Source organism: Triticum aestivum, chromosome 3B, assembly GCF_018294505.1.
Source record: "Triticum aestivum cultivar Chinese Spring chromosome 3B, IWGSC CS RefSeq v2.1, whole genome shotgun sequence".
NCBI classification, from domain to species: Eukaryota; Viridiplantae; Streptophyta; class Magnoliopsida; order Poales; family Poaceae; genus Triticum; species Triticum aestivum.
The window spans coordinates 171681234-171699304 of record NC_057801.1 but is presented as its reverse complement, the minus strand read 5'-3'; the positions used below and the strand labels follow the sequence as shown (position 1 = coordinate 171699304).

The 18071-nt window shown below is 48.7% G+C and overlaps 1 protein-coding gene across 1 annotated transcript in view; it reads left to right on the top strand.

The window, feature by feature from the left end:
* The first annotated feature begins 1661 nt into the window (after positions 1-1661).
* The window catches only part of LOC123065144 (protein DJ-1 homolog B-like), a 24411-nt gene continuing 8001 nt past the window's right edge, over positions 1662-18071 (top strand). The window contains exons 1-3 of the mRNA XM_044488498.1: positions 1662-1694; positions 3643-3846; positions 4501-4650. Coding sequence (XP_044344433.1) covers positions 1671-1694; positions 3643-3846; positions 4501-4650 — 378 coding nt within the window. The 5' untranslated portion in view covers positions 1662-1670. The remainder of the gene's footprint in view (positions 1695-3642; positions 3847-4500; positions 4651-18071) is intronic.

Genomic DNA, 18071 nt, shown 5'->3' with positions numbered 1-18071 from the left:
TCCCGCGCCGCCGCACCCGTACTGCCGCCGCGCCTCACACTTGCTAGCCGCGCCTTGCATCGCTAGGCAATCCCCGCATCACCCCGCATCGCCAGCTCCACGTGAAGACCCAGTCAAACCATTGGGCATTAGTACCAGTACTTCTAGTACGTGAGCAATTCCACAAATCAACTCGTTCTTTGAGATCCGATTGCTTTCTCAAGTCCTCCGTGTAGCATCCCGTCGCCCGCTTGCTAGCTTCGCCTCGCCCGCCATACGCCTTGTCACCCGCCATGCAGCAAGGTGCGTCACCAGCAGGGCCATACAGCGCGTCGCCCGCGGGGCCAGCAGCGCCTACAACTTTATACAGTGCCATGCATGGCTACGTGTACGGCGTCATGCAGCCCGCCATGCAACCAGGCGCGTCGCCCACGGGGCCATACGCCTCGTCACTCGCCATGCAGCAAGGCACGTCGTCAACAATGGCGTCAACCGGCCCGTCCGCCGCCGCTACTGCCGTCCCGCCGCCGGCGCCCCCTGTCACGGCTCCGCCGCCGCCGCTCTTCAGCCAGTCCGTCGTCGCCCCGCGCTGGCGCCCTCCGGTGCGGTTCCCCACGCGCCCGTTCCCACATACGGGGCGTACGGAGCTTCGCCCGCGTACGGGTCTCCCGGGTACTGGTGGGGGTCATCAGCGGGTCAACAGGTTTTTTCAGCGAATCATCCCGGCCTACCCGGCACCGCAGTTGCTGCCGGGGCTACTATCCACACCGTACGGGCCTCCCGCCCCTCCCGCGCCTCATGCATACTACGCGGCTCTGCAGCCGTATGGAGAGTACCCACCGCCGCAGCTAAGCGGCATTACGGCTTTCCCATGGCGTCTCCGTCTTCCTCGCCGACCCTGCCGCCGGCGCCCTGGGACCCGGTGCTCCTCACCGGGCTGCATGCCGCTCCTACGCCGAACAATTACACTGGAGGTGGTGATTGGTACATGGACACTGGTGCTACGGCTCACATGTTTGCTCATCCTGGTAACCTTGCCTCCTTCACTCCTGTCTCCACCGACTGCCGCATCATTGTCGGCGACGGTTCCACACTTCCTATCACACATGTTGGACACACATCGTTTCCTTCTACTTCTACGCCTTTTATCTTTGTCTAACATACCTGTGTCTCCTCATCTTATTAAGAATCTTATCTCCATTCGTTATTTCACTCGTGAAAATCCTGTCACCGTTGAATTTGACGAGTTTGGTTTTAGTGTCAAGGACGCTGGAACCAGGATGGTACTTCACCGATGGCAGCCCCGACGAGCTCTATCCGGTGCATTCGCCCTCATCCACCACCACCGCACTGGTCGCTCTCTCCGCTAGAGTTGATCTCTGGCACGCTCGCTTGGGTCACGTCCCGTCACTGGTGACGCGGGCTCCTCGACACCTCTCCTAGGGCCCTCGCGCGCCTCTCTTGGCCCGCCCCTGGCTTTGAGGCGCGCCCCCCGCATGCGGCGCCTCCTATAGCCGCGACGCGTCCCGGGCACCCCGCGGCCCCCTCGGCGCCCCGGCCTCCTCGGCGTCCTCGGAGCCCCCGGCGCCCCCGGCCTCCTCGGCGCCCTCGGCGCCCCCGGCGCACCCAACCTCCTTGGCGCCCCGGCCTCCTCGGCGCCCTCGACGCCCCCAGCCTCCTCGGCACCCCCGATGCCCCCGGCCCCACCGACGCCCGCGGCCCCCCGGCGCCTGTGGCCGGTCCGGTCACCCGCGCTCGTACAGGCGTTTTTCGCCCAAGCTCGCGCTACGGCTCAGATGACTACGTCCATGCGGCGTCCACCTCTGAGCCGTCGCCATTGCCGTCCTCCGTTCGAGCCGCTGTTCGTGACCCGCTCTGGATGGTTGCGATGCAAGAGGAGTTTGGCGCCCTGTTGCGCAACCGGACGTGGCAGCTTGTTCCCCGTCCCCGGCACGCCAACGTGATTAACGGGAAGTGGGTCTTTAAACACAAGCTCCGTCCTGATGGTACCCTTGATCGCAATAAAGCGCGTTGGGTCGTTCGTGGCTTTCGACAGCATGCTGGCATCGACTTCACCGACACCTTCGCTCCGGTCGTCAAGCCCGGCTCGATACGCACGGTTCTCCACCTTGCGGTCTCCCGTACTTGGCCGGTGCACCAGATGGACGTCTCCAACGCCTTCCTCCATGGTCACCTCGAGGAGCAGGTCTTCTGCCAGCAGCCCACTGGGTTTGTTGACCCGGCGCTTCCAGACCACGTGTGCCTGCTTTCGCGGTCCTTGTACGGGCTCAGGAAGGCTCCGCGCGCTTGGTACCAGCGCATCGCGGCGTTTCTCCATCAGCTTGGGTTCCGCTCTACCCGCTCGGACGCCTCGCTCTTCGTCTATCATCAGGGCTCTAACATGACCTACTTGCTGCTCTATGTCGATGACATCATCCTGACGGCATGTACGGCTGGTCTCCTCAGTCAGCTCACGGCTCATCTTCGCGCTGAGTTCGCCATCAAGGACTTGGGTCCTTTGCACTACTTCCTCGGTGTCGAGGTGGTGCGCCGTCCGGATGGCTTCTTCCTTCATCGGCGGAAGTACGCTCACGAGCTCCTGGAGTGCGCCAGCATGCTTAACTGCAAGCCCGCCGCTACGCCTGTTGATACGAAGGCCAAGCTTTCTGCCACAGATGGTTCTCCTGCTTCGGATGCTGCTTTCTATCAGTCTATCGTTGGTGCTCTTCAGTACCTCACTCTGACTCGACCGGAGATCCAGTATGCCATGCAGCAGGTGTGTCTTCATATGCATCCTTCTCGAGACGTTCACTGGGCTGCCGTCAAGCGGATTCTCCGCTATATCTGTGGCACTATGGATCTTGGCGTCACGCTTTACGCCTCCGCCGACACCGCCTACTCCGATGCAGACTGGGTGGGCTGCCCTGGCACTCGTCGCTCCACTTCGGGCTATTGTGTCTACCTTGGACCCTCACTTATCTCGTGGTCGTCCAAGCGGCAGCCTACGGTCTCTCGTTCCAATGCTGAGGCTGAGTATCGTGCGGTGGCCAATGCCGTCGCCGAGTGTTCGTGGCTTCGCCAGCTGCTTCAGGAGCTCTCTTGCCCTGTCGATCGTGCCACGGTGGTCTACTGCGACAACGTCTCGGCGGTCTACTTCTCCGCTAACCCGGTGCATCATCGACGGACCAAGCATATTGAGTTGGATATTCATTTTGTTCGGGAACAGGTGGCCCTTGGGCATATTCGTGTTTTACATGTCCCTACTTCCCAACAATTTGCCGATATTATGACCAAGGGCTTGCCTACGGCGTCATTTGAGGAGTTCCGGTCCAGTCTTTGCGTCAGCCGCGGTGCCGCTTTGACTGGGGGGGGGGGGAGGGGGGGAGGGGGGTGTTGAGTATATGTGTTATGTGCATATTGTGTATTGGGCCCGCCTCATAGTTCCTTTTATAGTTAAGATTCGTGGCTCACCTTTGTACATAATATATACGTGCATATGCATGAAGAGCAATATATCGTGCAATTCACGTAATCCACACTCCGTCCGGGTGCATGCACTGAAATTCCTGTCAAGATCCCACCACGACTATTGTCGATTGCATTATTGCATCTGCACATTTCGCCGCAGCTTGACTGACCTCTCTAGCTACGTTGCGCGACAAGCAGGTGCTGCTGCCGATCGTCGCTGGCACAGAGCCGATTGAGGCGTCCATCCCCATCGACTTCCTCCGCCGCGCCGGCGCCGATGTCACCGTCGCTTCCGCAGGCGACGCCCTTCTCGTCGAAATCATGTACGGCGTCAAAATAATGGCCGACGAGCTCCTGGCTGACTGCGCCGCCGCTTCCTACGACCTCATCGTCCTCCCCGTACGCATGCAGCATATACTACTCCATACTCCCTCCATTTCTATTTAATCTGCATATTAACTTTGCAATAATCCTACACTTACGGACAGGTTACAAAAGTTTTACGAAACATTTCAACTAATAACCCGCCCAATTTCACTGGGTGGGCTTGTCTGTTTCCTAATATCTAATCCTAGTCACTCATGATTAATACTTTGTAGGTCTAGCATTACTTTTAACTTCGTCTTAAATCAAACTTTGTAAACTTTTTCTACTTTACAAAAAGATTATTAACATACACAGTGCCAAATCGATATCATCAGATTCATCATCAAAATGCTTTTACATAATATATACTCCAGCGCTCTTATATCTCTTTACAGAGGAAGTATTTGTTATATTGTACTTCCTCTGTCTTATAATGTAAGACGTTTTTCACACTAGTAGTGTGAAAAAACGTCTTACATTATGGGACAGAGGGAGTAAATGCTTATATTGTTTTCCTATAAATTTAGTCAACCTTGGAAAGATTGACTTAAAAAAAAGCTAATATGCAAACAATTAGGAGGGACCTTGGCATACCCGATACTGACCTTTTTGGTCTACCTTCCGACGAGTCTCATGCTCTGGGCTCGTATTGCCGTGCAGGGGTCTCAATTGTCGCGAATGATGCAGGGTGGCGTTCCTGGCGCTGCAAATCTTGGTGCTTGTGCGACGTTGGAGGGCATGGTGAGGAAGCACGTGGAGAAGGGAGGACTCTACGCCGCCATATGCGCTGCACCGCCGCTGGCGTTGGCGTCCTGGTGTCTACTCGACGGACACAAGGTAATGCTTGGGGTATATGCATTTTTCTTGACTCTTTACTCTTTATTGGTAAGGTGGGGCGAAAACATGTTTTAGAGCCTATGCACTCGGGTACTCCTTATCCAACCACTCATTCCTGCATCACGATTCGTGCAAATAATTTTCTCTTTTTTGTTTCTCTCATATAGAACATGTATTTGTACTTCAACTTTGCAGCACAACAAAGCTTTCTATGTAGAATGTGGGATAAAACTTACAGATTTTTTGGTCCAACATAAATATACAAAATGAGATTTATTTGATTAAAAAATCTTATTTTTCATATTTATGTCGGACAAAAAAATCTGAAAGTTTTATCTCACATTCTAGTTACAAAGTTATGTTGTACTGCAAAGTTTGAAGTTCAAGACATGTTTTATATGAGAGAAACAAAAAAGAGAAAATTCCATGTAATAAGGTAGTTGTGTAGCACAGATCTCAAAGCAACATTGGAGTGTTAGGATAGTGAGGCCCGGGTGCATAAGCTCACAAAATCTGCATTCTAAGGTGGGGTGATCCGGATATTTAGAGCATGTACAGCCGTGGTCACCTAATTTGAACCCTATACGCTTGGGGACGCGTCCGCTGAAGGTGGCAAGATGGACCTCATTTCTTATGTTTCACAGCCGCATCCCTCATATGTCTTACCTCAAATTCATAAAAAATCATGCAAACAATGTTTCTACGTACTTGAACATAGAACATAGCAATCCAGCATAGATAACATAGTCTGATACTCTGATACAAAAGATATCATCCGAGTTCATCACTTATACTAAAACTCAACTACAACCGGGAGGGGGAGGGGATTTCATCACTTCCTCCATGTCGGACACTTCCCCTTGGAGTCTCGACGGCGACTCGGCGTAGGTGTCAGCTGCTCCAGGCACGTCGTCGTCGTCGTCGTCGATGTCTGAAGCGGAGGAGGACGAGATGATGATGCCCACCATGCGACGGGCATCACGGTACCGCTCCTCCTGGAGCCGTGCGGCTGTCGCCCGCTGCCTCGCCAACCGCTCCGACTCTTCCAGCGCCACGTGGAGCGCCTTCACATCTTTGAGGCGACGACAGCAGGTGTCCATCTCCGCGGACGTGTACGAGCGGCGGATGGCGATGCGGAGGTCCTCGTCGTCGTCGCTGGCCGGGAGAAGTGGCTGTGGCGTGGATCTGCTCGATCCTCCCTTGCATCCGCGGCTGTTAGTCGCCTCTTGCGCCCACTTCTTTGCGAGCCTATATGCGCGACCCATGAACTCTGGCTGCGGTTCCGCCGACAACAGCAACCAGCGACGCCCCGAAGGGGCAGGTGCGGGCGACACTGGGTGCCGCCTGGTAGGGGCCGGCAGGGACCGCGTCGGATGAGCGCGGAGCGCCGCGAAGCTACTGCTGCCCACCCGACCAGTCGCCGACGCCCCGGAAGAGGAGCTGCCGCCCCGATCTAGCGGCGACCGGCGGAGGGCAATGCGGAGCGCTAGCTCTCCTCATCGGGCGCCGACGAGCCATGGGAATCCCCAACGACGTTGAGCCACTCCAGTAGGTCGGTTTCACTGTCGGAAATGGCGGGCGGGGGAAGATGAAGTGGATTTAGGGGAGAAGTGAAGAGGTCGAGTGAGTACAGACTGAGTTTGACTAGGGTTTGTTTGTCGGTCATCGTATATCTGTGGGGGTTGGAGTGGGGTCGTTGCGGGCCACAGTGGACAAGTGCCGACGTGGCGGACGTGCCCGGGCACTCCCGGACGCCTCCATATCCGTCGCATATTTGAGCTAGATATAAAGGATGCCAGTTAGCCCGGGCTTTTAAGGCCCGTTTGAGGCGTCCGTCTGGGCGAAAATTTCACGACCGGACAGTGACCGAGCGGCCCGTCCGAATGTATGAGGAGGTTTTGATTCGCCCGGCTATAGATGCTCTCATACACTACATTTATTTATACATTGTTATTTGGTATATTGTTGAGTGTTGTTATGCATATTTAGTTTTTTTAGGGTGCTAAGACTTTCACACTTTGCCTCATCATAAGTTCGATAAGTTTGAGTGGGTTAGTCTCCTGGTTGGCTCCCACCATACTTGTGGCACGATTTTATTTTCTTTCAATCTAAGTCATGTGTGTCATTGACTCGTAGTTTGACAAGATTATCTCAAGTGTGACAAAGTGTGACGCTAAGAGTATCTACAGCCGGCCGCCCTATATCCATCTCATACGTCTGGTAGGCCGTCCAGTCACTGACCGGTCATAAAATACCGATCCAACCAAAGCTCTCGAACGGGCCTCAAACACCCAGACTAACTAGCACCCCTCATATCCATCCAAATATAGGACGGATATGAGGCGGCCCGGGCACGCCCGGGCGCGTCCGCTAGACAAGCCCGTGTTGGGTTTCGTAGTAATTTCAAAAAAAAATTCCTACGCACACGCAAGATCATGTGATGCATAGCAACGAGAGGACAGAGTGTTGTCTACGTATCCACGCAGACCGACTGCGGAAGCGTTGACGCAACGTAGAGGAAGTAGTCGTACGTCTTCCCGATCCAACCGATCAAGCACCGAAACTACGGCACCTCCGAGTTCGAGCACACGTTCAGCTCGATGACGATCCCCGGACTCCGATCCAGCAAAGTGTCGGGGATGAGTTCCGTCAGCACGATGGTGTGGTGACGATCTTGATGTACTACAGCAGCAGGGCTTCGCCTAAACTCCGCTACAGTATTATCGAGGAATATGGTGGCTGGGGGCACCGCACACGGCTAAGGAATAGATCACGTGGATCAACTTGTTGTGCCTTTGGTGCTAGCCCTGCCCCTCTATTTATATGTTGAGCCCCGGGGTCGAAACTTGGAGCAAAAGCCTCCTCAAAGTCGGTTTTGCCCGAAAGGCAAAAGTCCCACTCGGACTCCAGGACCAAACGCCACAATCCTTGGCGTCTGGCCCAGACGCCATGGGCCTCGGCGTCTGGCCCAGGGCCAGACGCCAGGGTCTCCGGCGTTTGGCCCCCTGGCCTCCGCAAAACTCCTTTTGCACCGACCTAAAGCCTCATGGGCTTGACCCCTTGGCCTAACCATATGATCCAATATATGAATCTTTACGTCTCGACCATTTCGAGACTCCTCGTCATGTCCCCGATCTCATCCGGGACTCCGAACTCCTTCGGTACATCAAAACATGTAAACTCATAATATAACTGTCATCGTAACCTTAAGCGTGCGGACCCTACGGGTTCAAGAACAATGTAGACATGACCGAGACACGTCTCCGGTCAATAACCAATAGCGGGACCTGGATGCCCATATTGGCTCCTACATATTCTACGAAGATCTTTATCGGTCAGACCGCATAACAACATACGTTGTTCCCTTTGTCATCGGTATGTTACTTGCCCGAGATTCGATCGTCGGTATCCAATACCTAGTTCAATCTCGTTACCGGCAAGTCTCTTTACTCGTTCCGTAATACATCATCTCACAACTAACATATTAGTTGTAATTCTTGCAAGGCTTATGTGATGTGTATTACCGAGAGGGCCCAGAGATACCTCTCCGACAATCGGAGTGACAAATCCTAATCTCGAAATACGCCAACCCAACATCGACCATTGGAGACACCTGTAGTACTCCTTTATAATCACCCAGTTACGTTGTGACATTTGGTAGTACCCAAAGTGTTCCTCCGGTAAACGGGAGTTGCATAATCTCATAGTCATAGGAACATGTATAAGTCATGAAGAAAGCAATAGCAACATACTAAACGATCGGGTGCTAAGCTAATGGAATGGGTCATGTCAATCAGATCATTCTACTAATGATGTGACCTCGTTAATCAAATAACAACTCATTGTTCATGGTTAGGAAACATAACCATCTTTGATTAACGAGCTAGTCAAGTAGAGGCATACTAGTGACACTTTGTTTGTCTATGTATTCACACATGTATTATGTTTCCGGTTAATACAATTCTAGCATGAATAATAAACATTTACCATGAAATAAGGAAATAAATAATAACTTTATTATTGCCTCTAGGGCATATTTCCTTCAGTCTCCCACTTGCACTAGAGTCAATAGTCTAGTTCGCATCGCCATGTGATTTAATAGCAATAGTTCACATCACCTTGTGATTAACACCCATAGTTCACATCAATATGTGATCAACACCCAAAGGGTTTACTAGATTCAGTAATCTAGTTCACATTGCTATGTGATTAACACCCAAGGAGTATTAAGGTGTGATCATGTTTTGCTTGTGAGAGAATTTTAGTCAACGGGTCTGTCACATTCAGATCCGTAAGTATTTTGCAAATATTTATGTCAACAATGCTCTGCATGGAGCTACTCTAGCTAATTGCTCCCACTTTCAATATGTATCCAGATTGAGACTTAGAGTCATCTGGATCAGTGTAAAAGTTTGCACTGATGTAACTTTTACAACAAACTCTTTTATCACCTCCATAATCGAGAAACATCTCCTTAGTCCTTACTAAGGATATTCTTGACCAATGTCTAGTGATCTACTCCTAGATCACTATTGTACTCCCTTGCCAAATACAGAGCAAGGTATACAATAGGTCTGGTACAAAGCATAGCATACTTTATAGAACCTATGACTGAGGCATAGGGAATGATTTTTCATTCTCTTTCCATTTTCTATTGTGGTCGGGATTTGAGTCTTACTCAATTTCATACCTTTGCAACACAGGCAAGAACTCTTTCTTTAACTGTTCCATTTTGAACTATTTCAAAATCTTGCCAAGGTATGTACTCATTGAAAATCTTATCAAGTGTCTTGATCTATCTCTATAGATCTTGATACTCAATATGTAAGCAGCTTCACCGAGGTCTTTCTTTGAAAAAAAAAACTCCTTTCAAAACACTCCTTTATGCTTTGCAGAATAATTCTACATTATTTCCGATCAACAATATGTCATTCACATATACTTATCAGAAATGTTGTAGTGCTGCCACTCACTTTCTTGTAAATACAGGCTTCACCGCAAGTCTGTATAAAACTCTATGCTTTGATCAACTTATCAAAGCGTATATTCCAACTCCGAGATTCTTGCACCAGTCCATAGATGGATCGCTGGAGCTTGCATATTTTGTTAGCACCTTTAGGATTGACAAAACCTTCTGGTTGCATCATATACAACTCTTCTTTAATAAATCCATTAAGGAATGCAGTTTTGACATCCATTTGCCAGATTTCATAAAATGTGGCAATTGCTAACATGATTCAGATAGACTTAAGCATCGATACGAGTGAGAAAACCTCATCGTATTCAACACCTTGAACTTGTTGAAAAACTTTTGCAACAAGTCGAGCTTGGTAGATAGTAACACTACTATCAGTGTCCGTCTTCCTCTTGAAGATCCATTTATTTAACATGGCTTTGCTGATCATCGAGCAAGTCAATCAAAGTCCATACTTTGTTGTCATACATGGATCATATCTCAGATTTTATGGCCTCAAGCCATCTCGCGGAATCTGGGCTCATCATCGCTTCCTCATAGTTCGTAGGTTCATCATGATCTAGTAGCATGACTTCCAGAACAGGATTACCGTACCACTCTGGCGCGGATCTTACTCTGGTTGATCTACGAAGTTCAGTAGTATCTTGATCTGAAGTTTCATGATCATTATCATTGGCTTCCTCACTAACTGGTGTAGGTGTCACTGAAACAGTTTTCTGTGATGAACTACTTTCCAGTAAGGGAGCAGGTACAGTTACCTTGTCAAGTTCCACTTTCCTCCCACTCACTTCTTTCGAGAGAAACTCCTTCTCTAGAAATGATCCATTCTTAGCAACGAATGTCTTGCCTTCGGATCTGTGATAGAAGGTGTACCCAACAGTTTCCTTTGGGTATCCTATGAAGACACATTTCTCCGATTTGGGTTCGAGCTTATCAGGTTGAAGCTTTTTCACATAAGCATCGCAGCCCCAAACTTTAAGAAACGACAACTTGGGTTTCTTGCTAAACCACAGTTCATATAGTGTCGTCTCAACGGATTTAGATGGTGCCCTTTTAAACGTGAATGCAGCTGTCTTTAATGCATAACCCCAAAATGATAGTGGTAAATCGGTAAGAAACATCATAGGTTGCACCATATCCAATAAAGTACAATTATGACGTTCGGACACACCATTGTGGTGTTCCAGGTGGCATGAGTAGTGAAACTATTGTTTTTAACTGAAGGCCAAACTCGTAACTCAAATACTCTTCTCTACGATCAGATCGTAGAAACTTTATTTTCTTGTTACGATGATTTTTCACTTCACTCTGAAATTCTTTGAACTTTTCATATGTTTCAGACTTGTGTTTCATTAAGTAGATATACTCATATCTGCTCAAATCATCTGTGAAGATCAGAAAATAATGATACTTGCCACGAGCATCAACACTCATTGGATTGCATACATCGGTATGTATTATTTCCAATAAGTCAGTAGCACGTTCCATTGTTCTGGAGAACGGAGTTTTAGTCATCTTGCCCAAAAGGCACGGTTCGCAAGCATCAAATGATTCATAACCAAGTGATTCCGAAAATCCATCTTTATGGAGTATCTTCATGCGCTTTACACCGATATGACCCAAACGGCAGTGCCACAAATAATTTGCACTATCATTATTAACTTGGCATCTTTTGGTTTCAATATTATGAATATGTGTATCACTACGATCGAGATCCAATGAACCATTTTCATTGAGTGTGTAACCATATAAGGTTTTATTCATGTAAACAGAACAACATTTTATTCTCTTACTTAAATGAATAACCGTATTGCAATAAACATGATCAAATCATATTCATGCTCAACGCCAACACCAAATAACACTTATTTAGTTTCAACACTAATCCCGAAAGTATAGGGAGTGTGCGATGATCATATCAATCTTGGAACTACTTCCAACACTCATCGTCACTTCCCCTTCAACTAGTCTTTGTTTATTCTGCAACTCCCGTTTCGAGTTACTAATCTTAGCAACTGAACTAGTACCAAATACTAAGGGGTTGCTATAAACACTAGTAAAGTACACATCAATAACATGTATATCAAATATACTTATGTTCACTTTGCCATCCTTCTTATCCGCCAATCACTTGGGGTGATTCCGTTTCCGGTGACCAGTCCCTTTGCAGTAGAAGCACTTAGTCTCAGGCTTAGGACCAGACTTGGGCTTCTTCACTTGAGCAGCAACTTGCTTGCCGTTCTTCTTGAAGTTCCCCTTCTTCCCTTTACCCTTTTCTTGAAACTAGTGGTCTTATCAACCATCAACACTTGATGTTTTTCTTGATTTCTACCTTCATTGATTTCATCATCACGAAGAGCTTGGGAGTTGTTTCCGTTATCCCTTGCATATTATAGTTCATCACGAAGTTCTACTAACTTGGTGATGGTGACTAGAGAATTCTGTCAATCACTATCTTATCTGGAAGATTAACTCCCACTTGATTCAAGCGATTGTAGTACCCAGACAATCTGAGCACATGCTCACTAGTTGAGCGATTCTCCTCCATCTTTTAGCTATAGAACTTGTTGGAGACTTCATATCTCTTAACTCGGGTATTTGCTTGAAATACTAACTTCAAATACTGGAACATCTCATATGGTCCATGATGTTCAAAACATCTTTGAAGTCCCGATTCTAAGCCATAAAGCATGGTGCACATAACTATCAAGTAGTCATCATATTGAGCTAGCCAAACGTTCATAACGTTTGCATCTGCTCCTGCAATAGGTCTGTCACCTAGCGGTGCATTAAGGACATAATTCTTCTGTGCAGCAATGAGGATAAACCTCAGATCGCGGATCAAATCCGCATCATTGCTACTAACATTTTTCAACACAATTTTCTCTAGGAACATATCAAAATAAACATATGAAAGCAACAACGCAAGCTATTGATTTAACAACATAATTTGCAAAATACTACCAGGACTAAGTTCATGATAAATTTAAGTTCAATTAATCATATTACTTAAGAACTCCCACTTAGACAGACATCCCTCTAATCCTCTAAGTGATCACGTGATCCAAATCAACTAAACCATGTCCGATCATCACGTGAGATGGAGTAGTTTCAATGGTGAACATCACTATGTTGATCATATCTACTATATGATTCACGCTCGACCTTTCGGTCTCCGTGTTCCGAGGCCATATCTGCATATGCTAGGCTCGTCAAGTTTAACCTGAGTATTCTGCATGTGCAAAACTGGCTTGCACCCGTTGTAGATGGACGTAGAGCTTATCACACCCGATCATCACGTGGTGTCTGGGCACGACGAACTTTGGCAACGGTGCATACTCAGGGAGAACACTTCTTGATAATTTAGTGAGAGATCATCTTATAATGCTACCGTCAATCAAAGCAAGATAAGATGCATAAAAAGATAAACATCACATGCAATCAATATAAGTGATATGATATGGCCATCATCATCTTGTGCTTGTGATCCCTATCTCCAAAGCACCGTCATGATCACCATCGTCACCGGCGCGACACCTTGATCTCCATCGTAGCATCGTTGTCGTCTCGCCAATCTTATGCTTCCACGACTATCACTACCGTTTAGTAATAAAGTAAAGCATTACATCGCGATTGCATTGCATACAATAAAGCGACAACCATATGGCTCCTGCCAGTTGCCGATAACTCGGTTACAAAACATGATCATCTCATACAATAAAATTCAGCATCATGCCTTGACCATATCACATCACAACATGCCCTGCAAAAACAAGTTAGACGTCCTCTACTTTGTTGTTGCATGTTTTACGTGGCTGCTACGGGCTTAAGTAAGAACCAATCTCACCTACGCATCAAAACCACAACGATAGTTTGTCAAATAGACTCCGTTTTAACCTTCGCAAGGACCGGGCGTAGCCATACTTGGTTCAACTAAAGTTGGAGGGACAGTCGCCCGCAAGCCATCTCTGTGCAAAGCACGTCGAGGGAACCGGTCTCGCGTAAGCGTACGCGTAAGGTTGGTCCGGGTCGTCTCGTCAAACAATACCGCCGAACCAAAGTATGACATGCTGGTAGGCAGTATGACTTGTATCGTCCACAACTCACTTGTGTTCTACTCGTGCATATAACATCAACATAAATAACCTAGGCTCGGATGCCACTGTTGGGTTTCGTAGTAATTTCAAAAAAAAAATTCCTACGCACACGCAAGATCATGTGATGCATAGCAACGAGAGGAGAGAGTGTTGTCTACGTACCCACGCAGACCGACTGCGGAAGCGTTGACGCAACGTAGAGGAAGTAGTCGTACGTCTTCCCGATCCAACCGATCAAGCACCGAAACTACGGCACCTCCGAGTTCGAGCACACGTTCAGCTCGATGACGATCCCCGGACTCCGATCCAGCAAAGTGTCGGGGATGAGTTCCGTCAGCACGACGGTGTGGTGACGATCTTGATGTACTACAGCAGCAGGGCTTCGCCTAAACTCCGCTACAGTATTATCGAGGAATATGGTGGCTGGGGGCACCGCACACGGCTAAGGAATAGATCACGTGGATCAACTTGTTGTGCCTTTGGTGCTAGCCCTGCCCCTCTATTTATATGTTGAGCCCCGGGGTCGAAACTTGGAGCAAAAGCCTCCTCAAAGTCAGTTTTGCCCGAAAGGCAAAAGTCCCACTCGGACTCCAGGACCAAACGCCACAATCCTTGGCGTCTGGCCCAGACGCCATGGGCCTCGGCGTCTGGCCCAGGGCCAGACGCCAGGGTCTCCGGCGTTTGGCCCCCTGGCCTCCGCAAAACTCCTTTTGCACCGACCTAAAGCCTCATGGGCTTGACCCCTTGGCCTAACCATATGATCCAATATATGAATCTTTACGTCTCGACCATTTCGAGACTCCTCGTCATGTCCCCGATCTCATCCGGGACTCCGAACTCCTTCGGTACATCAAAACATGTAAACTCATAATATAACTGTCATCGTAACCTTAAGCGTGCGGACCCTACGGGTTCGAGAACAATGTAGACATGACCGAGACACGTCTCCGGTCAATAACCAATAGCGGGACCTGGATGCCCATATTGGCTCCTACATATTCTACGAAGATCTTTATCGGTCAGACCGCATAACAACATACGTTGTTTCCTTTGTCATCGGTATGTTACTTGCCCAAGATTCGATCGTCGGTATCCAATACCTAGTTCAATCTCGTTACCGGCAAGTCTCTTTACTCGTTCCGTAATACATCATCTCACAACTAACATATTAGTTGTAATGCTTGCAAGGCTTATGTGATGTGTATTACCGAGAGGGCCCAGAGATACCTCTCCGACAATCGGAGTGACAAATCCTAATCTCGAAATACGCCAACCCAACATCGACCATTGGAGACACCTGTAGTACTCCTTTATAATCACCCAGTTACGTTGTGACGTTTGGTAGTACCCAAAGTGTTCCTCCGGTAAACGGGAGTTGCATAATCTCATAGTCATAGGAACATGTATAAGTCATGAAGAAAGCAATAGCAACATACTAAACGATCGGGTGCTAAGCTAATGGAATGGGTCATGTCAATCAGATCATTCTACTAATGATGTGACCTCGTTAATCAAATAACAACTCATTGTTCATGGTTAGGAAACATAACCATCTTTGATTAACGAGCTAGTCAAGTAGAGGCATACTAGTGACACTTTGTTTGTCTATGTATTCACACATGTATTATGTTTCCGGTTAATACAATTCTAGCATGAATAATAAACATTTACCATGAAATAAGGAAATAAATAATAACTTTATTATTGCCTCTAGGGCATATTTCCTTCAGCCCAGCCCACGACCGACCCCACAGATGTCCCACAAAAAACCCCGTCGGGCTCATTGTTCTGAAACGCTAGCTCACTCGCTCTCCTCTCTCGCTCCGTCCTCTCCTCTCCCCGCACCGATTCCGATCGAATCCGACAGCCGCTCTGACGACGAGCTGGATCCAGAGTATGAGCTTAATCTCCGCATCGCCTTGGAGCGGCCCAAGGTGGAGACCGGGGGCAGCTCCGGGTCTGCATCCTCGCCGCAGCACAACTTTCCCGTCGGCGCTAGCCCCTCCCGGCCTGGGGGCAGCTCCGACAGACGGCCTATGCAATCCGCGCTTCCCCTACGCCGTTCCCTGGCCCCGCCGGCTTCCACTCCCCCTCGTGGGCAGTGGAGGGTGCTTCTGCCCACCCCGCCGGCCCGGACGCGCATGCCGGAGTCGGAGGTGCGCGCCGCCCACCGCGAGAGGCAGCGGGCAAGGGAGAGGGGCACTGCGGAGAGCTCTGTCCGTCGCCGCCATCCGGCGGAGCCCGACGAGGATGAGCGGCTCCTCGCGTGGGTCTATCGCCGGTCGCTTACGACGGCGGAGATGGACGCTCGGCGGCTCCGCCGGAAGAATGCAAAGGCTCTCTGACTTGATATCGAACAGTCCGAGCAGGAGGTGACGGAGAAGGTGGTGGAGGCGGCTCGGCTGGCCAAGCTCAGGTGCTAGCAGGACCGAGCCGTCCAGCGCCTCAAGGGCCTCGTCACCATCTCCTCCTCCTCGTCCGAAGATGACGGCTCCTCGTCCGACGAATCGGATGATCCTCCACTAGCCGCCGACGGCTACAGCTATGCCAGCGACCAGAAGGGGAAAGGGTCAGCCCGGAAGTGGTGAAGTTCAATTTCATCTCAAGTTTTAGATGTAGTATAAAGTTGTTCGTCGTTTATGTGAACTTTGGTGGACCTATGAACAGCCGTTCATGATCTTTTGGTGTTTTATGATGTCCTATGTCTGACTCTATGTCCGGTCAGTTGGTTTACGTAGTTTGATCAATGTTGCATGGTTTAGTATGGATATAGGGGTTTGGATATGAGATACACGGATGTGGACGATGCGATTTAAGGGTTGCCCGGCCAGCCGCGGACGTGTCCGGGAGTGTTTGAGGGGCCGGATTTACCAAGTCCAGCTGTAGATGCTCTAACTTCGCTACCCTAACCTTAGCCGTGAATGAAACAAAAGTGTGGCATATGTTGGCAAACTTAGTAAATGAATTAGACAGACCTTCCACTCGACATATACTTGGTTTGATTTGCCGCTCCATCATTAGATTTTAGTAAAAAGAATACATAGTATGAGTGCTAAGTAGTTTTTTCCTTAAAAGACTAGGAGGGGCCTTGGCATATTGATTGCGGAATTGTTACAACACCACAAAAAACAAAAAAAAATAATAAAAATTACGATTAAAATTAAGCCTTTCCTCTTTGCAAACAAGATCCCAAAGATACAACGAATAACAAATCCAGTGCTTATGCCAACAACAATCTCACTGGAGACAAGCATCCCATCATCTTTGATGAAATCCCTGTCGACAATGGGGCACAAAGAAGAGCCCTCCCACTGACACCAGATGTTTCTGTTAGGATGATCTTTGGTTCCGATGACGTGTCTAAGTCATGATCAAACGAGGACGATGAATCAACAAGAAAACTTGTAATCCCCACAAAGCACCAGATCTAAGAGGCCTTAGCATGGATCCATGTCGTCTCTCCTTATATCCCTATGATGGTGAAGAAAGAGGAGAGATGTAATCATGTTTGATCGATCTAATGGTTTACCAAGCTTATTTAAAGGAGCTATTGCAAGATCCAGCTCCCGCCTCCCCCATCTACGATTGGCGTTGACTAGAAGAAGGACCAGACCGCCTATCGATGTTGTCCGCATGCATCAAAGAGCAGCTCCAATGTAGTATGAAGCCATACGCCAAGAGGGTAAAACCTAACCTAGACCTAAGCCTACTATCTGTAACAACGACTCATCCACCTCTCCCATCCCCACTCCAGCAGGCGGTGCCGCTAGAGGAGCACTGGTGACAGGCCGGGGAACTCTAGGCAACTCTCAAGTACATGATGAGAGAGAAAAGGAAGGGGAAATGAGAGCTATGTGTGTTAGAAAGTTGGCAATGATATTTGTGTGTAAGAATAGAAAAGTGAAAGGTATGTGGCACACCATGTAAAACCATAGTCTCATACTAATAGGTAGATTTATAGAATACATTTTTGTTGTACTTTACGATGTGTTTGCTTCACAATTAATCAAATTACATAATGTTTGACCATGTTTGTTTTACTTACGATTCAATTGAAAAACATGGAATCAGTTCTTGACCCAATAAAGCTTGATTCGGATTGTTGAGTATATTGTGTATGTGTATATGTGTGTGTAGGGCCCACCTCCTGTTTCCTTGTATAGTTGAGGTTGTGGCCCACCTCTGTACTTATATATGCGTGCCTGGTGCACCGATCAATACATCGCGATTGCACAACCCATAACTTGTCTCTCTACATGGTATCTATCGCAGCAAGATCCTAACCCTAGCCGCCGCCGTCGCCGCCGCGCCTCCGCGCTGCCGCCGCCGCCGCCGCCGCCTCCTGCCGC